A 20381-nucleotide genomic window follows, 5' to 3' on the forward strand; every position below is an offset into this window, starting at 1 on the left:
TCTAATATTAATAGGAATAGACTCTCAATATTTTTAATTCATGTGGCAATATGGAATTAAATTGAAGAATTTTATACCCTTTGACTCAATAATCCTGCTACCACAAACACAAATGTCTCTATAAGATTCTCATATATAAATTCACAAAGACCCATAGAATAGTGTTCTTTTCTACATGATTCCTTTCTGGCACTAAAAACTAAAATAACCTTTCAATCAGAAAAAAAAAATGATTGATACAGATGTATTAAACAATCTAATAAAGAAATTAATATATCTATCTGTCTCAAATATTATTAAGCTTTTACAACAATGTAGGGAAAAACAGCAATATATAAATGATGAAAATAAAATGGTTATATGAAAACACAATAAATTATGTACATGATATAGATGCCTTCGTCACTGTCCTATTGCTGTGAAGAGACACCAAGACCAAGGCAACTCTTACTTAAGAAAACGTTCAATTGGGAGTTTGCTTACAGTTTCTGTGGTTTAGCCCATTGTCATCATGGCAGGAATCTTGGTGGGAATATGTGAGTACTCACAGTGCTGGAGCAGTAGCTGAGAGCTACAGCCTGATTAGCCGGCCAAGAGAGAGAGGAAGACACTGGGCCTGGAACGGGCTTTTCAAGTCTCCCAGCTCTCCTCTAGTGAAACAGTTCCTCCAACAAGATCACTGTGGTGATATTCTAATTGTACTGAAATGTGATTTTGATTGTATGTTAATAAATAAAGTTGCCCGGGGGGTCAGAGCTATTAGAGCCATAGACAGAGTGTGGCGGTGGTGGCACACGCCTTTAATCCCATAGATCTCTGTGTGTTCAGGGATACAGCCAGCATCGGAGACATATGCCTTTAAGACCTAGGGGGCTGTACCTTCAGACAGTGACGAGGCAGTCATGTGTTTGGGTTTACAACCAATGAGAAGGCAGAACAACATACTATAAAAAAAAACGAACAGACAGGATATAGCTCTCTTTCGGGAAGCTGGGACACCACAGGCGGAAGGGTGAGATTTTAGCTCTGAGCTCTGACCTCTCGGCTTTCTCTTTTACATTGTTTCTGTGTTTCTTATTTAATAAGACGGTTGGTTACATCAACAGATCACACCTCCTAATCCTGTCTAACCATTCTTAACAGTTCATTCTCTGGTGGCTAAGTATTCAAATACACGAGCCTGTGGAGATTTTTTTTTTATTCAAATCACCATAATAGAAAGTATAAAAGTAGGTATAAACATTCAAAAATGGATAAGTTAAGCAACAAATCCAGGTTGAGAGGACATGGCCAATAGAAAAGCAAGGGTGAAGGGAGGCCATGAGTCTGAAAGAGAGGAGGGGTTCAGAGTACATGGGGTTCTGAGGGAGGGAGGAAGGCAAGGGAGAAATGTAAATGTAAAATAAAAAAAATTAAAAGCAACGATATCTGAAAGCTATCTCATGCATTGACTTTGGTTTTCTTCCTAGCTATTTAGCTGAGTCCTAGCAGAGGGTATGTATCTACATTATCGTCCTAGTAGAGACAGCCATATGGTATTCAAGCCCTCCTCTTATAAATTCAATTGATTATGGAGTCCACAGTTCCGACGTATGAAAAAGACCTACCATCGTCAGAGTCAGATCAACTAACGCTTGCAGAACACCCCAATAAAGAGCTGACGCCTCAAACTCTCACTGTCTATGCCAAGCAGTCTGTTCATTCCTCTACTGACAGGCCATTTATTACTTTGCCCTATGAAATGTATCATGCACAGAAGTCTCAAGGCTTCCATTGAAACCAAATTTGCACCATGTTTATATTCAGCATTTATCATTGGCCTGGGCACCTTCACATACATTTCCCAAATGATAATAGATATGTTTTTACCTGCTGACCTGTGAACATTCCCTTTACCTATATATTGATATGACAAATTTCATAGTGGATTCTTATGGTAATTCTAAAGAGAAGAACCTGAGGTCTGATAGCAAATAGAAAAGGAATTTACACTGTGCTTGTGATATTTGACAAGAATAAAGGACTTTTTTGGTAAGGAAATATGGTACCATATTAACTGTATTTTCTGGGTGGGTGCTTTGAAGTTATATTTTCTTCTGTATAATTTTCAGATATTGAAAATTAATGAAAAAAAAAAGAAAATTGATGTTGGGGCTTGGTAGCTGGCTCAGTGCTTAAGAGTACTTTCTATGGAAGCACAGGGACCTGGTCTGCATTCTTAGAACACAAAATGCCAAACGTGACCCTGAACACTTATAATCCCAGTGATGAGTGTAGAGGAGAGAGATGGATCACTGAGGGTGGCTAGAAATTAGTCTAGCCAATATTAGGAGTCCCATGTTTAGAGACAGATTCTACCACCGGGGAGTAAAGTGTGGAGAGCAACAGCGCAGGGAACAGTATATTCTCTTAGGTCTCGGTACACAGTCACACAGGTGCATGCCCCTCTGCTCACATACGTACAAACACATGTACCCAAACACAAAAGTATAAATGTACATAATTGAGTACTTAAGGAAACAAATTTAAATACTACACAATACATACATGCATCAAAATACCACATGGTAACCCAATAATGAATAGCATTTATCTATTACGTATTCAGTCAAATTTAAAATAATATGTACTTAATCATTAAGTTGTGAAATACTCCATGATTCAAAAAGCATTCCTTATAAAGTATCCATGGGCACTCTAAAATAATTATAAACAATAAACACTTCTGAGACGTAGCTATCACTGCATTTTGCCAACTCTCTTATGAATATCAAAATATTTAAAAATACTAGGCATTATTTGAAACACAAGTCTCCTATTTTTCATTTTCTTTCACTGAAAGAAATCTCTGAATTAAAGTCCTTTATGAAACTTCAGTTCCCCCAATGAAGTGGCTTTTTTCTTTAAATATTATGGAGCCTTAGCTTTCACTTCAGTATGCTAACTAGCAATCAGGTGGTCAGTTACATATTATTGAGTAAATAATTAGAGAAATGTTAATTTCCTTTTCACTGATGGGAAACTAAATGGAGAGCTTTTTTGTGAAATTAAACTGTACACATCGCACATTTCACAAGCACATACTACTAAAACTAGCAGTCAGCACAAAATTATCATCCTGTAAACATAATTCTGGTTTAATCACAATGCTAAAGCTGAATATGCACACTTACCTTTATATTCTAGATGAAATCCAGTGTAACTGACAGATCCATCGCTCCGAAAAGCCAAGTGCATGGTATTTGAGCTGCTTTCTATTCTCTCAGGTAACTTGCTATCTTGGAAACTACCAATCAATGGGCTATTACTGTCTGGTCCATCATATATATAGAGGAAGTCATAGTTGGGTTCTATGCTAAAACTGAGAGAGAGAATGACGTGTTATTAAAAGGGTATTTACCACAGTAGATGCAGAATCAAAGAACAACAGACCCTGTGAAATAAATCTTATATAAAAATTTGTCTGACAAAAAAGTCTACTACTGGACATGAGTACCAAATTGGCGGTAGGAATGAGTAAGTCGTCCTGATATTTAAGTAGCTCATGTGGGTTAACAGAGGACAGGACACCACATTGGGAATAAGTCCTATTTGAGTCTCATTTCTTCACTTTCTAACCTACATATTCTTTTGTAAGTTACTTTGTATCTACAAAGTGACAATTATGTTTTTTTAATTAACCATGTATTTTATATGATGAAAGTGTAACTCTTTTCATTGTTAGTTATGAAAACACAAGCACTTTAAAATACATCAACTACCTGATTCAACAAAAAGATAAATGTAAAAATTGTTTTAAAATTATTCAATAATATACTGAATGCTCTATTAGGCAGCTTTGTTGAAATATATGGAAATCTGCATATGTATATACTTTCTTTTAGAATAATATAAAGAAAATCATGCTTATAGACTTTCAAAATTAGATCATGGTAAACAACTTTTAAAATGTAGATGATTCAAACTCACAGGTATTAAAATATTTTGCATTATAAACTTTCTTTCACCTGACAAAACATAAGAATTATCATATAATGATCATAGTTTGCACATATTTAGGAGCTAGATAATCTATTGATAACCCAGCTATTGATAGTACCATATGATTCAGAAAAAATGAACTCATTTAGGTCATTAAGAAAAGCCAATTATTTGCAAATGAATTATTGCAAATAAAATCAGGAAAGCTTGTCAATATTAAGGTATCATCTGCTGTAACTTTACTATATTTGTATTTATTTAAAATATTTCAAATATACCGAATGTAAAAATGTCAAGTTTCTGGAACTTGTTTCTTTTGAAACCCATAATGGTTTCCAGTACTAACCAGTCTATTTGTGCATAAATGGTCAGGGGGAAAGAGGGGGAGGTGCACTGATTCCTAGCCTTTTCCTATATAAGGTCTAAGGTCATGTGTAGCACAAGAAAATTAAGAAAACATCAAACATTAATTTATACAGCAGCTTGCCAAGTTCAACTAGTTAATCTTACACCCTGTCAATGGATCAGAGGCAGGGACTTTGGTAACTATTGATATTTAATAGCAGAAGTCAGAATAGGTTTGATTTCATTGGCCCTCGTGCAACACAGCTTTGTGAATTTTCTCCTTCTTTGTGAAACTTTGATTTTTAACAACAACCTCCATGTCTGTCTCACTGCCAGAGGCAGGATGGAACAAGCACTTTGCAAAGGACAGGACAGTAGTTCCTGTGGTTGGAATGCTAAGAAGCCATTTAAAAGTTGAGTACCGGATATTTCACTGAATTTCTGGTTTGGCCTTAAGTGAATACTTAATGTATTGATTTATAGCTTTTTTTCGAAGTTGAAAGTGAAAAAAATTCTTTAGGAAATTTTAGGCTCTTATCTTCAATGATTCCTTTCACACAAACACTGGGAGGATTGGACACTTGTACAAATATAGAACGTTCATAAAAATTAATTTGGTCATGGTAATCCTGAGATGCAAGGAAAGGGTTGTAGTTTTTTATTTTTCTGGTGAATATACTGAAACCCGTAAAAGTCAAAGATTTCCTTAATGTCATATAATAAATGCCCGAGTTGGAAATCAAATTTCTGTTCTATATTTCCTGCCATATAGCCTTTTATCCGCAAGTTATTAGCTAACTTAATTTATGAAACAAAGCTCTGTATCAAACATCTTGAGGTTTTCTCTTTTTTTTTAAATGCAGTTTTTTCCAATAGCAAAAAATGGGGACAATAATCTCATTTTGCCAAGGAAGTCCTGGTAATAATGGCCTGAAATAACCAATAATCTCATTGTCACAACCTTGGCATCAGCCATCATCATTTATTCAATACTATGAATTACCAAAATAGGATGTCTACATTCTGCCAATTTTCATGATTTTAAATGATCTGCTTTTCAAGTTGGCTTCAATATGTTAGAAAATATTTTATGTTTGGGCTTAACATTTTATACAGATCCCAAGCCTCTTTAAGTTACTATGGGTAAAAAGAACAGCTGAGCTATGTAGATCAATCTATCAGTGTTTCTGAACAAGAGCAGAATTTTAAATTAGGAAGAACTCAGTCACTTTAAACAGTGCAAACGCGATAGTCTCATTGAAATATTTTCCCTTTGCTCTGCTTTGAGGTTCTGGGGACTGAACCCATACATAGTTCTGTTCATGCTAGTCAGCTCTTCTCTCTCTGGCCGAAATGTCCAGCCAACCCGATCCCCTCACTGAAATCTCAAATGGAAAGAAGTCACATTTTGTGGTAAAATATCATAAGGAAAAAAATTTTTTTTTTCAAATGATAGCGCCAAGTCTAGAGTTCTATCGCAGTTCCAACTCAGTTAGTTCCCATGCAATGATCTTCCTGGGGCTATGACACAATAATGTGACCTTGAGAGCTTTCTCATAAAAAGCCTCTGGAATACAGCAAGTTCTGCTGAAAGATCTAGTGACGACCCATCACATTTTTCTCATCTGCTGGACTTAATAAGAAACCAAAAAGGAAAGTGATTAGGAAGACAGATTCTCCCAAATCCAGTACACACCAACACCACACACACACACACACACACACACACACACACACACACACACACACACGACAGAAAGGGAGTTTTGTTGTGGAAAACATGAGACAAATGATATTGAATCATTGACTGCTTAATCTTTTAGTATAAGAAAAACCGATTGGTCGAATCAGGGTGATAAATACACAGAGAAAGAAAAATAATAGAGATCAAAGTTTGTGATTCAATAGGCTTCTGGACCTTTCCCACATTTGGTTGCCCTTGATATCCCGTGAGAATTCTCACCCCTGACCTGTGGTACTGCTGATCTCCCAACAAGGCTTTTAAATCACCCACTGTAAAGTATTAGTGTTGATATTAATTTTTCATATAAAATCCTTACCTAGTACAAATGCCACAGCAAACTAGCCACAGAAGATTTTATACATGGAGAGGTGTAAGAACTCACCTGATAAATGCCAAGGAGATTACGTAGTCAGCATTGACACTGATCGTCCAGTCACAGTCCCTGCTATGCGGATACGGATGAGGGAAGTTTGGCGAAAGGATAAAGCCTGAAGATCCTGTTAAATTGCCTCCACAAGGTGCTTTAATTTAAACAAGCAAACAAAATACCTTAAGAGATTAATAAGATCCATTAGCTGTCTAGATTTGTGAAGACATTTCTTTGAGGTATGTGAAACTCTGCACACACTACATTTTTACAGCCTGGGATGCTGGGATACTGCATGTCTTTCAAGAAAACCATTGAAATATTGAACACAGAACACACACATGTGCACACACATGCACATGCATGCATGCACGCATATGATACATTGACTTTAACTGCTTTACTGGCGTCTAAAACATCCTAAAAAAGGTCATGTGTTACTATTTTGTGTCAAGCAAACTGTAAAACATCACAAGAGCAATTTAAAAATGGTTTCTCTATGATTACTAGAAAAGAAATCTGAAAATTACTAAAAAATTCGGAAGCAAAGTAAAACAAAATCTCAAATAATAAATGCTTTCAAAGCCAGTATGTGGAAGGTTGAGGTAGGAAGATTGTGAATCCAATCCAGCTTGATTTATATAGCAATATCTTTTCTTAAAAGAGTAACAATGATAATCAATGGATAGAATTATGGTGTTTTGCATATTTGTACAGCTTCTTTTACATCATTTTTATATTTGTAGAAGAGGCTTTAATAATTAAGAATCAAAAGAAGTGATAATCTAAGAATAGAGATTGCTTTTCAACAATCTTCCTGTAACTCTAAGTCTTTTCCTAAAACCTAGTTACTTGATTGATAAAAATTGGCAATCACTACAAATTCTATTTCTGCCCTAGACATGTCCGATTGGTCAGTGGACAGTCACAAATATTTTTTAGTTAGATTCAGAGGTTCTTTAAGATATATGATTATATTAAAAAAGTAATATGTCCCCAGTGATAGAGTGAATATATGTGTGTGTATGTGTGTGTGTGTTCTCATGATTTTTTTCTACATAATCAACATTCTTGTCTGACTTTTAAAACTGTTGTTTTCTTAGATAGTGTTTACAATTTAGCCATAAGGCAAACAGATTCTTTTGGCAGCAAAAGTTGAATTTGGAAGAAAAGAAAATTTCATCTACCTAGGCAAATATCAATAGAAGTCAATAATTTTTCATATCCATCACTGTGCTACTCCATGCCACTACCCTTGTATATAAAGAGCAACCTCAGCTCCTAGCTATTTAGAAACATGTAAATTCTCAGTCATAACATGTCCACACTGTTCCCTTACTTGTGTGTGGGAAACACCCTCAGCCTGATATGAATCTACCTCTACTCAAGAACCTTCGCTTACGTCACAGCTTCCATTGAAGTCTTCTTTTCCAAAAACAAAGTGTAGCTCCACAGAGGCATTTCCTCCACCCACCACCCACCCCACCCCCTGCCATTGCTTTGACCTGAGAAGTCTAATTTACCTGATGCTTAAGCTGTCTCCATATCCATTTTTGTTGTTGTTCAAGAAAAGTAATTATTATAACAAATCATACTTCCCCATAAAACTTAACTTAGGCTCATGTATGACATAGACAATTCCCCAAACCTACCTACCTTTTGCTTAGTATGACTAAACCAAAAGCAGACACTACTCCACATAACAGTCTGAATAAAAGTCTAGCTAACCAAACTTTGGTTAAGCTTTCCTTTTAAATTCAGGCCTCTGAACTTTGACCCATCACCAGCTTTATTCCAGCATACACCACATTCTGAACAGAAACCATAATTCGGGGTACAATGTGCTCTGAACTATCCAATCACACCACACTTAAAACGTGTTCTTCCTTTCTTTCCTCCCTTTCTAGTGAATTTTCTCAGTGAAAGACTTCTTCATTGTTCACTGTTGCAATACATGTGAATCTTGGAAAACAGTGTTCACCCTGTTACAATAGTCTCCGTCAACATATTCTAGTGATCCCTGCTCCATGGCTACATATATATAACAAGACTTTTAAAATAAAATGTCCATGCTTACTAAATTCAATTGGCAAAGAAAGTCTAATTTTATTGTTTTGTAACTGTAAGTTGTATTTACCTGTAACAGCCAAAAAGTGTGCCCAAGTATAAATCAGTAGACAAGTGCTCTTAAGTTTTAGTACTCTATTTCGAATTGAGTTAGAGAGAGATAATCACCTTTCGTACCTAGCGATCCAGATGGCTTTAATCTCTTTTTTGCTTTCTGCAACTCTCTCCTCAAATTTTCTGTCTACAAACCTCTTCAGCTCCAAGGCAATCAACTGTCAGCTCAATGTGAATGTCTTTTACGTGTATAAGTATACTAGGAACTACTGTATTTTTCTTTTTCTTCATAATCAGTCCTTTTAACTTGTTGACTTCAACTTATTTGCTGGGCTAGTTTCTAGATTCATAGTCCAATTTCTTCTAGTGAGTTTTCCTAGACTTCAGTTCTATCATGAAATTTTCCATTTCATCTTGTAGCCTAGGTAGCCTCCCGAGTCCCTTATTCAGCAATTTTTACCTAGTCTATTGTATTCTGTTACAGTCTTCTGTGTTGAATATGTGTAAGTCATGGTTTTGTATTTTGCTTTTATTAATGAGAAACTCTTTTTTCTATCACTTTCTGGTGATAATCTCTGTGGAATTACAAATCACAAAAGCTATCACTACCTAGTGTAGTGTATATAAATCATATAATATCAAAATTACATAATACTCATGTCAAAATGTCTCTTTCCTTTGTTCTTAAGTTACTTGATTAACATTTGCCAACATGTGGATTTCCAGGAATGGAGCCTAACATTCTTCACTGAATCTTCATATCCAGTTCATCAAGATGTATCAAGAAGCTAGCTCATAAATACACCTCAATTTGACTTATTTTCCTTACTTGCTACCAAATTTCTTGACCCAAATTAACTCATATCTTTCTTTGGAATTATGGAAATAACTGACTTCAGTTTCTACCAATTATCTTTTGAGTGAAATTATCTAATCATAGCACGGAAATGTAAAAAGTTAGCAGTAGTGCTGTAAAACTTAAAAGACAATGCCCCAGTTGTATGGCACCTGCCTTACCTGACCTCTATACCCTTTGGAATATCATCTACCATCACTTTGGATGTATAAATTATATTCAAAACAACACAAAAATTCCTTCTTAAATTACAGTAATTCATTAATTTTGTGTTTTTGTAACAAAACAAGAAGAGGTGAGAGGATGACTCCCAGGAGTTGTTTTATTTTTCTCTATCATGTGAGTCCTGGTGATTAAGCTCAGGAGGTCATGATTGGCAGCAAGTACCTTAACCTACTGGGCCATAATGCTGGAGTTAAAAATTCTTATAATTCCTGGAGAGATGGCTCAGAGATTAAGAGCACTGACTGCTTTTCCAGTGGTCCGGAGTTCAATTCTGAGCACCCCACGTGGTGGCTCACAACCATCTGTAATGAGATATGGTGCCCTCTTCTGTATACATAATAAATAAATAAATCTTAAAAAAAAAATCTTATAATTCCATGTATTTTCAGTTCATGTAATTTCTTCCTTTTAAAATGTTTCTCACATGTGTATTTATGTAGTTTCACTTATGATATAAAATTATCACAGCCTTTAGGAGCATTATTTACATTATCAACATTTTCCTTATGTATTTCATAGCTATGGCAGTTTTGAAAATCTAACGGAGCCAACAAGAGAGTAAAACTTTCTGACATTTCTAAATCCTAGTTTGCCTATAAATACCTAAAATTATTCTAAAATATCTTCAACTTTGAATACTAGTTAGAAATCCATTACATGTCTAATCATAAAGCACCCAAATTAAAATAAAAGGCATTCATGAATGAAATTTCAGTTGGCTTCTTTGGAATCCTGACATGCCTGATTTGCTCTGAGTGTATTTTCTGTGAGACAGTTTGCAGGGGCAGCAGCTATGGATCTATTTTACGATCTTCTTAATTTTTTTTTTACCAATTCCATTTTATTCATGTACTGTCTTTTTCAGCAACCCACCCACACTAATGTCTTTGTTATTTACCTTTATATTGAGTGCTGCTACTTTCCCTCGGGCAATGTCAAAGTAATCTTCACACTGTCAATTTTGTTGGAATGAATTCTATTAACTCTCTAAAGATGGCGTCCTTCTGTTTGGTACTTGCTATGAGGCTGATTTTTTTTTCTTTTCACATGCAAGTAAAATGCTTTATTCTCTAAGGTCTGAGACACACTTACGGAGTTTCTAAAAAGTTCAGGGTTTAATCTTTGGCATAGTATTTCCAATCATGGAGTTCTTTCTTATCAGTTGCAGAGGTCAAGCTTTCTGCAGCCTTAGCAATTTTTCAGATTCTTTTTTATAAGTTATTTTCTTCCTCAGAGAACTTCTAATGCATATCTTCTCCTGAAGCTATCTTATCCTTCCAAGAAAATAATGCTCAGTTCCATAATCCATACAAAAATGTTCCACACCCTGCTCTGTATAAGTAAGATTTAGTGCTCAACTTTCTCCCTTAGTATCAGGCCCTGTTAGCTAGGGCATATTGTAGGTTATAAATGGAATTTTATAAGAGTCTTTCTCAGAACTCTTTACACTTACTGAAGTTTTTTCTTTATGTTCAGTGGATTTCTCCCATTATTTTAGGATTCTGCATAAAAAATACTGTTAATATAATGCTATAGCCCTAGTAATCCTATTAAGTGATTCCCTGGCCTAATAATGACACAAAGCCAAACAATCTGCAGTAATTTTCATGGAATTTCATCATTTTTTTCTATAAAATATATATTTATTAAATCTTTGAGAATATCATGTAGAAATGTATTTTGATCAAAAATTTCCTTCATTCTTCACATTAATTCCTCCCAGAGTGACTCTCAAATCCCCATGCCCTTCCAATTTTATGTCTTCTTAAAAAAATGAAAAAATAAAACATGGAGTCCAAATTGTACTACTTATTGGTGTGGAGCCATTCCCTGGAAAAATCCACTTAGAATAATTCTCCATCCATGAGAAGCCATAACAGTCAATAGTTTCATGGTTAGCTGTGGGGGATCATGAGCCCTTCCTCCTTCCCTTCTTGAGTATTGGTGGGCTTGTTTTATATAGAGATTCTCTTTTTGAGATTTAATAAAATTTCAATTAGTTATAATATGGAGTTTCCATTGAATTATAATGTCATATGCTAACCAAGTAGTGAATAAAATATTCATACCTTAAGTAAATGTACTTTATATGTTTTAGCCTCTTTTACTTAGAAAAGTTTCAGAAGTTGCTTCTATTACCTGGTTTTATTGATACAGATTTTATAAATATAAATTAGTTGACTTTTGATAATTTAAACCTCGCAGTAGTGCATAAAGAGCAATAGAACAACATAGCTAGTGTAGATTAACTGTAAAAACAAATGTCTCAAAATCTGAACTAGTACAAGCTATGTGATTATTTTGTTTTAGATTTTAAGTCTCTTTCATATTCTTGGTTCCTCATTATCTACAGAAGAGAACTAGAACTACCATTTTTCCTCCAGTAAGGATTAGGCCTTTGAATGTTAGTGAATTTTATGCTTTAAAAGCCCATCTACAAAATGCAGAAAATGTGTTGTAAAAAAACACATTTTTTAGCTTTCATTTCATTGAGAAATAGGTTGGTAAGAATTGGTAATTTTTTTTTTTATTTTACTGTAAATTCCCAGTGGATGGGAGAGATCAAGTAACTAATGAATTCGACTTTGTAACTTTTATGTGATTACAACATGGAGGAATTAATTGAGTTTGTTTACTACTTACTTAAGTATTGAAAACACATTTTCTAATTCCACATGATATTCCAAAAGAAACTATGAAGCTATATTGAAAATGTACTTAGAAGCTGCATATAAATGAACCAAAATAATCCTTCTCATTTAAAACATGCTAAATTTGCATATATCAATTGAATTAGCAAGAAGCAGAATGCCCCTTAAAGCTGCTTATGGTGCAATGAAATTGTGAATATATAAATGAATAAAAATTTTGAGTATAACCATAAGCGTGGCTTAGTGAAAATAAATTGTAAATTGAGGATGACATCTACATTGATACTTGAACAGAACAGCTTAATGTTAAACAATCTAATTAAATTTAAGATTTTCTTAATGTTTGTATTGAAAAATTGGCCATTTCCCTAATCTTGATTTTTTTCAGTTCTAGTATCAAAAGGTCTGTATCTTGAATCTCTATAGAGTGTGACTTGGAGATTTGAGAACAAGCATGGGGACAAAAGTCAGGCAAGTGAAAGCATGGGACAAGGTCTGGACACTCCTCAGATCTTCAAAACAATGCTTGATGTTCTTTTGATATTCCCAACTTGAATGGAAAATCAACCCTTTGAATCTCTCAAACAAAGCTGCTGATACAAGTTTCTTAGAAGAAGTAAGCATGTTGTGAGTAAATCAACCCAGCTCATTTTAAACGTAGATTCTTGGTGCCTCTACATTTCAAAGCAAGAGATAACAGCTTTATCCAAGGAATAAAGGCTGAGAAAATATTTCAGGAAATCTGATTAATGAACTTTTATAAGTTTCGAGCTATTCAGAACATACTAAAGTCATCGCCTCTTAACTATGGAAATGAGTATTTACCATTTTTAATTTTGTACATTTTGTTGTTTGTGGATGCTCCTCTGAAATATCAGACTCTCAAGTACCATTTTTCTGGAATATAGTGTTTAAGAATATCAATACCAGCTTTTAAACATTGCATTCTATTTTATAAATTTTTAATTATTCTTTAATCATACCTATACAGACTGGTGGGCTGGGCTGCCAGAAGTACCGATTTTCTACCTGAATGCAGGTTATTCTTTCTTGTCCCTGAAGCTCATAGCCAGGGTCACACTGAAAGACAACCGTGTCTCCAGGTTCTCGTCCATCCCCATTCCGAGTGCCATTCATGGGGACTCCTGGATCACGACAGGCAGTGGCGACTGAACCTATCAAAAGGCAGGAAGGCATTTAGTTTTTATATTATCAGAAGCAGTTTCACAGTTCCAAACCTTAGGACTAAACCTTTACAACTTCCCTCATGTTTATGTGTTTATAGGAACTGACTTGTAAAAAATGCTTGAATTAACTTTAAAATATCTATGAAATGATTTTGTATCTCTTGAAAAAAATCTATGTGTGAGCATTTTCTAAGAAGTAGCCGAGTATCTGAGTCACTAAATACTAGACATCCTAATAAATTTCCACATCCTCCTATGATATAGCTACTTCTTTTGTGTGACAAATACCTTTACCAACAAACAAACAAACAAATAAGAAAACAAAAAACACAAGGAAAAAGTGGTTATTTGGCTGACAATTATGGGATACAGCACTACACTTTAAGAATTCGAGAAACTAGTCACATCGCATCCAGACTCAAGGGTAAAGAAAAAATGAACATGTCCTTACGTTCTTGCTGTCATCTAGCTTTCTACTCTAACACGGGAGGGTCAGTGTCCAGCCCATGAAATGATGCTGTCCACATTCATGCTGAGTTGTTCATTTCAACTCAGTTGAGGCGATGAAGAAGACAAGCTCCCATAAAATGCTTACAAGTGGACCTGATCTAGAAAAGTCCTCAGCTGAGACTATCTTTTCAAGATACACTAGGCTGTGGTATGTTGACATTTAAAAGCAATCATTCCATTATGTTAAAGTCACTGTGAAGGATTGAAAAAAACACTGCTAATGTTCGGAAGATATCCAGTTTACATCAGAGTGAGGAAAAGAGAGAGAGAGAGAGAGAGAGAGAGAGAGAGAGAGAGAGAGAGAGAGAGAGAGAGAGAGAGAAAGAGAGAGAGAGAGAGAGAGAGAACAGACATAATAACACTCCCTCAACTGAAGTTAACAATCAAATTGAAAGATGGATAAAAAGATTTTTTTCAAAAAAACATCAGATATTATGTGAAAATATATTCCACATCATTAACTTACAAAATGAAATTCAAAATCACAGCAAGCCTTTATGATACCATATTAAACTTGCTAACATTAAATAAAATGAATGACATTATGTGAGTACACTAGACGCTGACAAAATTTTAGGAAAAACTGCATCGTTGTCATCACACATTGCTGGGAGAGCTGAAGGATGCTATTGCATAGCGACACTTAGCTTTGTCAAGTTGACACACCCTAGAATTACCCTCAGTGAGTGACTGCGGTTGGCTTCTACCCAGGTTTGGGTGAGGGATGGGTGGACAAACCACAGTGGGTGATACCGTTCCCTAGGCAGGGCGTCTTGAATTGTATATATTTATAAATCCAGCTGAGCATAAGCAAGCAAACACGCTTGCATCGTGGATGTGATGTAACCTCTTTCCTTTCACTTTGCCTTCCCCATAATGATGGACTATACTCTGGAATTGTGAGTTAAAGTAATCATTACCATTCTAAGTTGTTTTTGTTTCACTGTTTTATAATAGCAACAGGAATGAAACTGGAAACAGACCCTCCATGAAGTGTTGTTGCAGTTTGTTGTAGAACTTATCATAGACTTGCTTTATAACCCAGAAGCTGTACACGTAAGCATTTATCCCTGCAGGTGGTTAAACTGCAGTACATCAGTAATATGATATGATGCTCAGCATCAACAAGGCTTAAATCCACACACACAGTTTGTGTGTCACAGAAGTTGTCACATTAAAATTTAATACCAGGATTATACATTGTTTGGTTGTGTTATATATCATTTTTAAGGAGACTAATTTGTGAAAGTAGATAATTAGTTGACAGCATTAGAATGCATGAAGAAGTGTTCGAAGGTAATTGGTTGTGATTACTATATGGCTCCTTGTAATGGAAGTGTTCTAAGTCTTGACTGTGGTGGTTGTCACAGAAATCTATAACCATAAAATTACTACACGAGTAATGCATGTGTGCTTGTGGAACTGTTGAAATCTAAATAAGGTGGGTGAATTACACCAATGTCAGAATTCTGGCTGTGATATTGTACTATATATCTGCAACATGTTATCTGGGAGAATCGGGTAAAGTATGTCAGATACACAAATTGAACAGACATCAAGTTTTGTTAGTACTAGTGGCACTGATGAATTTTATTTCCTCTGTCTTTAGTAGACAAGTTTGTGAATACAGAGGGATGTAAGTAGCTGAGTATGCAGGTCTACTAATTAGCTGAATAACGGATTGTCAGACAAGTTACCTCTCAAGAGAGTACTCAATGTAATCATCTATCAAGCTTGCTCTCCTCATTTACATATACACATTCATTTACATATACACATCTTCTGTCTAGTATGTGTTTATGTAAACGAAACACTGAAGCCTATATTGTGTTGCAGCATCTTGACTTTAGTTGTGGAGGAATCAAGGCAATGTTCCCAAGAAGAAACTGAAAATGACAGCATGGTATTAAATTTGACACCCCCAGATAAGCAGCAATACCAGCAAGATGAATGTGCAATCTACAACTATACAAATTTTTGTGTTCATATTTTAAAGTAATAATTTTTAAATATCTGATTTTAGAAATGAAAAATGTTACCTTTTAATTTGATATGCCTTTTTTCAGAATTGCAAAATGAAGATTCCAGGTACCATTTTACCAATCCCTGGTAATAGTATAAAAAAATCTAGATAGCCTTCTAGAACTAGTCTCTTAGTAAGCTAGTTGAATACTAAAGTCTCATAGATATTCATTAATTTTACTGATAAAGTAGCATTTCTGAGGAATGGCCAGTGACCTCAGACATACAATTCCCTTAATCCTCAAGTAAAAAAAAGATTTCTGTGAACCAACTGCTGCCACGTTCTCAATTTAGAGATAAGCTTAGGCCTGTTAAAAAAGCTGTCTTAAATTTACCAGAACTAAAGATGCATAGCACAGCTTAAACCCCTGTTGGTCTACTTTCATAACCCAAAGCACAAATAACACAGTAGAGTGTTCTCTTTTAACTGCCACTGTCCCAGAAACTCAAACACCCCTCTTCCCAATTCATAGAATAATAAACCTTAACACATTTTCAGAAGAGATATTATATCTGTAATTAGAAAATTTTGCAATAGTTCAAATCCAGTCTTAAAATATTAACTCTAGCTCATGCCACTTATTTCTGGAGAGATTATTTCCTTCTTAGACTAACAAGGGAATCCCTACATGAGAATATTAAGAAAAGGGAAGTAAGGTATGAGTTTGATTTACATAACTATAGAAGAATCTTTGACACATATATTCAACATCTACACTTAAGATGTTTTCCTTGGAAGGGGTGGTATCATGAAAAACATGCAACAGACTTCAAAAGAAAAATAAAAGAATGAGTATTAACAGGAAACTTTAGGGTTTTTTTGGGTGGGGCTTACTATGGTAATTCTACACCTACAAAATTTGTTAAGCTTATGATAGATATTCTAGTATGTATAACAATATATGATATATAAATACATTTTATATTTATACTCGTACATATGCATTTGTATGTACAGAACCAGATAGAAACACTGAAAAGCAATAGCTAGAATCATCTGGTCATAGGTAAACATGAGGGTAAAATATGTATTTCTTATCAAATTTTCTAAGCTTAATGATTAAAATGAGACAAATTATCTAAATAAGAGAGCTTTCACATTAGGCTGAGACTTATGTGAGAATATACATTTGCCTGGAGGTCTAATTGACTTGAAAGGAAAGAGGTGGTAAATCCCTACTGTTCCATTTTCTCTCAGTTAATAAACAAATTAGGAGTAAGGTTTTAAAACACAGTGGAGTATGAGGAGGTTTAATGAAAGACCAAAGAACTCTTTTCCCCACTTGAAACTACTGGAGTTCTAAAAGCAATTAGTTAAATACCCACAGAAATAATTACTTTGTAGGAATGCTATTGTTTTATTTTCTTCAGTTATTCAAAGTTTGGATTCATACTGGTTACCTTCTGTGTTTGTGAGTAGGAAAAATTATAATCATTTTAGCACCAACCATTTTTTCCCAATGAATTAACAGAAAGAACAAATGAAAAAAACAACCATTCCAGGAGTTATGTTATTTCTGCTAGGCATTTAAGAGTGAGAAAATGTCACATAATTAGTATTATTATGAACAATTATTTAATATTGTAACTTTATTTAAGAATTAACTACATTATTTAGGAACTGGTAGTTTTTATTTAATACTAATTTTTCTCTATATTGGAGCACACAACTCTAAAATTTTTAAATGTGGTTCTCACTTCTGTTGCTATTATATAAATTTTGATTATGTCTTGGAACTTCTCATAAAGCACTTCGGCAATTTAGCATAATATGTAGAAAGCTTATATAGAATATGAGTTTCATACAAATAAGCTTTTTATTATCTTTCTTACATACAAAACTATAAAAGTGTTATCAGAAAATAGTATATTGACTCACAATGAATTAACATGCAATTTCTATTTTTGTTCTGAATTACTTAATGTTCTATATATTTAATTATGAAACACATTTTTGTTCTAATAAACCATCTGTATGTCCTTTTTTGATATTAACATGGGTAGTGACCAGAAATACCCTGGGTTGTAGAATATTTTATACAACTGTCTAAATTCTTCGCAAAATATTCAATAAATTCCTCACCTTACAATGACCAACATATTTTCAATATATGAAAATATTCTATATTCTGAGTTGAAAAGTAAAAATGTAAATGAAATTCAAAATAGCATTTGTGCGAAATTTTTATTCTATTGAGGTCATTGCAAGTTTCCTTTTAAAATGTTGTAACTAGGGTTGGGGATTTAGCTCCGCGGTAGAGCGCTTGCATAGCAAGCACAAGGCCCTGGGTTCGGTCCTCAGCTCTGAAAAAAAAAATGTTGACTAAAGAAAAGCAATTTCATTCAAAATGAATTCATAATAGAAAGGAACATTCCTGACATAAGAAATAGATTATATATGGACAAAAAAAAAGTTTACAATTTTGTGTTTCTATGTATATGTTTGTATATATTCTTGTCTGTACAAATGCACATGTATATGCAGGTGCATTTGCATGTTGGTGTGCAGGCCTGTGCCAGAAGAGACCCAGACAGCTGGGGAGGGGTCATTCCTTAACTATCATCTACTTCCATTTTGAGTCAATATCTCTCATTGGCCTGGCACTCACCAAGCAGGTTGGTTATCTGGCCAACAGTGAGCTCCAGGGATCCACTTATCACTTTCTCCCCATCTTTGGGAATACAAGCACATGCCACATGCCGGCTACTTTCACTTGCACTCTGGTATCAACCTGAGTTCTTAGTGCTTTTAAGACAAATACTTAATCAGCTTAGCTTCTCTACCTGCCCGACTCTTTTCTGTTGTTGTTTTATTAACAGCAAATTTTCCTGGTATAGGTGCATTTGGTTCTAATAAAATGAGGTTTTCTCTCTAGGCATTACAAAAAGAAATAAATTCCCTATGGCCAGAGTTACTTTCAAAGGGGGATATCTTTTATTGTGCTGAGAACAAGTATCTATTTCATTTTTCATTTAACATTCTCATTACCTGTAGTTTGAATAAATAGACTTGCAAAGTAATATAATTTTATAGCTATATTTTAACAAGCAATTTTATTGGGAAATTTCCAGATATGCCCTTCTCTTTTTCTTTTCATGAGACATGGTAAAGGCATGTACCACCATGCCCAGCTCAGATCTTGAAAATGCATTGGGTAACAAAGAATAAACACATTCACAACACTTTTTGATTCTTGCTTGTCATTTATCTTTAAGTATTGGATGATTTGTTCTAAAATTGTTTAAGACCTTTAAAATAGACACAACTTTACATTTCATGCAGTTGAATAAGAAGCACAATTAGATGCAGGAGGTAGACTGTATTGCATAAAGAGAGGGATATTGATCAGTTTGTCTCAGTTCTATAGATTTTTGCTCCCTTATTTGATAAGCTGGCATAGACATATTTTACCTGTCTTTCCCAGGATTAGATAAAATCTATGGTTCCAATGTCACAGTTATATACACAATTTTATGAAATTGTTGATCTTCGAATGAAAGTTTAAAACCATTTGGTATAAATTTTAATTTTGTAGTATATACATTCACAATTCTTCAAGTGACTTCCACAAGGTCATAGATCAAATTTGGCCTTCATAACACCTTACCTTCCTTCCTGTCTTCCATGTTTTTTGTGTTGACTACAAATTGACAATATACTTTATACTTTGTCCTCTATAATGAAGGTGAGTTGGCTAAATGGACTCCTTAACCAGGAAGAGAAATCCTATCCATAGTATAATCAATCAGAAAATATTTATGATGCAGATAGGGACCTACACGCAGATTTTTCCCTAAAAAATTTTTATCTTGGTTGAGCATTTGCTTTATGCACGATCCATCAGTTTTATAAAGGATATTCAGCAGAATTATAAAGTCCATAGTTTGCCAGCTATACAGATATGTGACTTCTTTCAGAATCACAATATGTTCTAAGGATACATAAATGATGTAGTAAGTTGGGTTAAGATGCATGGGGGTACGACAGGAGAGAATCAAAGCTGTTTAATGCATATTATGGAAAAACAAGCCCAAAGCTGGTGTTTTAATATACTTCCCAGTACACATAAACATCTTCATGAATTCATATACTTTCATATATTTCAGCAAATAATTATTGAACCAAGTAATATCCTTGCAGTTAAAAGATACACAGCAATGGAAGATAATATAGACTCAATCCCATTAATACCAGAATCAAAGTTAGAATGCAAGCAATACTGTAACTTTTTGGTATTCAAAATATTGGAGACTTTTTTTTTATCTTACCTGTATGAGAAATTAACTTTATGTTACAACTTATCGATGATGATATAAGTCAGATTTTAAGTAGAATATTAATATTTTGGGAAGGTTGGATTTAATGGATTTT

The 20381-nt window shown here is 34.4% G+C and overlaps 1 protein-coding gene across 6 annotated transcripts in view; it reads right to left on the reverse strand.

The window, feature by feature from the left end:
• The window catches only part of Csmd3 (CUB and Sushi multiple domains 3), a 1154880-nt gene that overhangs the window by 261021 nt on the left and 873478 nt on the right, over window positions 1-20381 (reverse strand). For all 6 annotated transcript variants that reach the window (XM_028867965.2, XM_028867960.2, XM_028867959.2 and 3 more), the window contains 3 exons: window positions 13274-13465; window positions 6453-6591; window positions 3174-3361 (listed from right to left, as the gene is read on the reverse strand). In XM_028867965.2, the coding sequence (XP_028723798.1) occupies window positions 3174-3361; window positions 6453-6591; window positions 13274-13465 (519 nt within the window). The remainder of the gene's footprint in view (window positions 1-3173; window positions 3362-6452; window positions 6592-13273; window positions 13466-20381) is intronic.

This window comes from Peromyscus leucopus, chromosome 20 (assembly GCF_004664715.2).
Source record: "Peromyscus leucopus breed LL Stock chromosome 20, UCI_PerLeu_2.1, whole genome shotgun sequence".
Taxonomy (NCBI): domain Eukaryota; kingdom Metazoa; phylum Chordata; class Mammalia; order Rodentia; family Cricetidae; genus Peromyscus; species Peromyscus leucopus.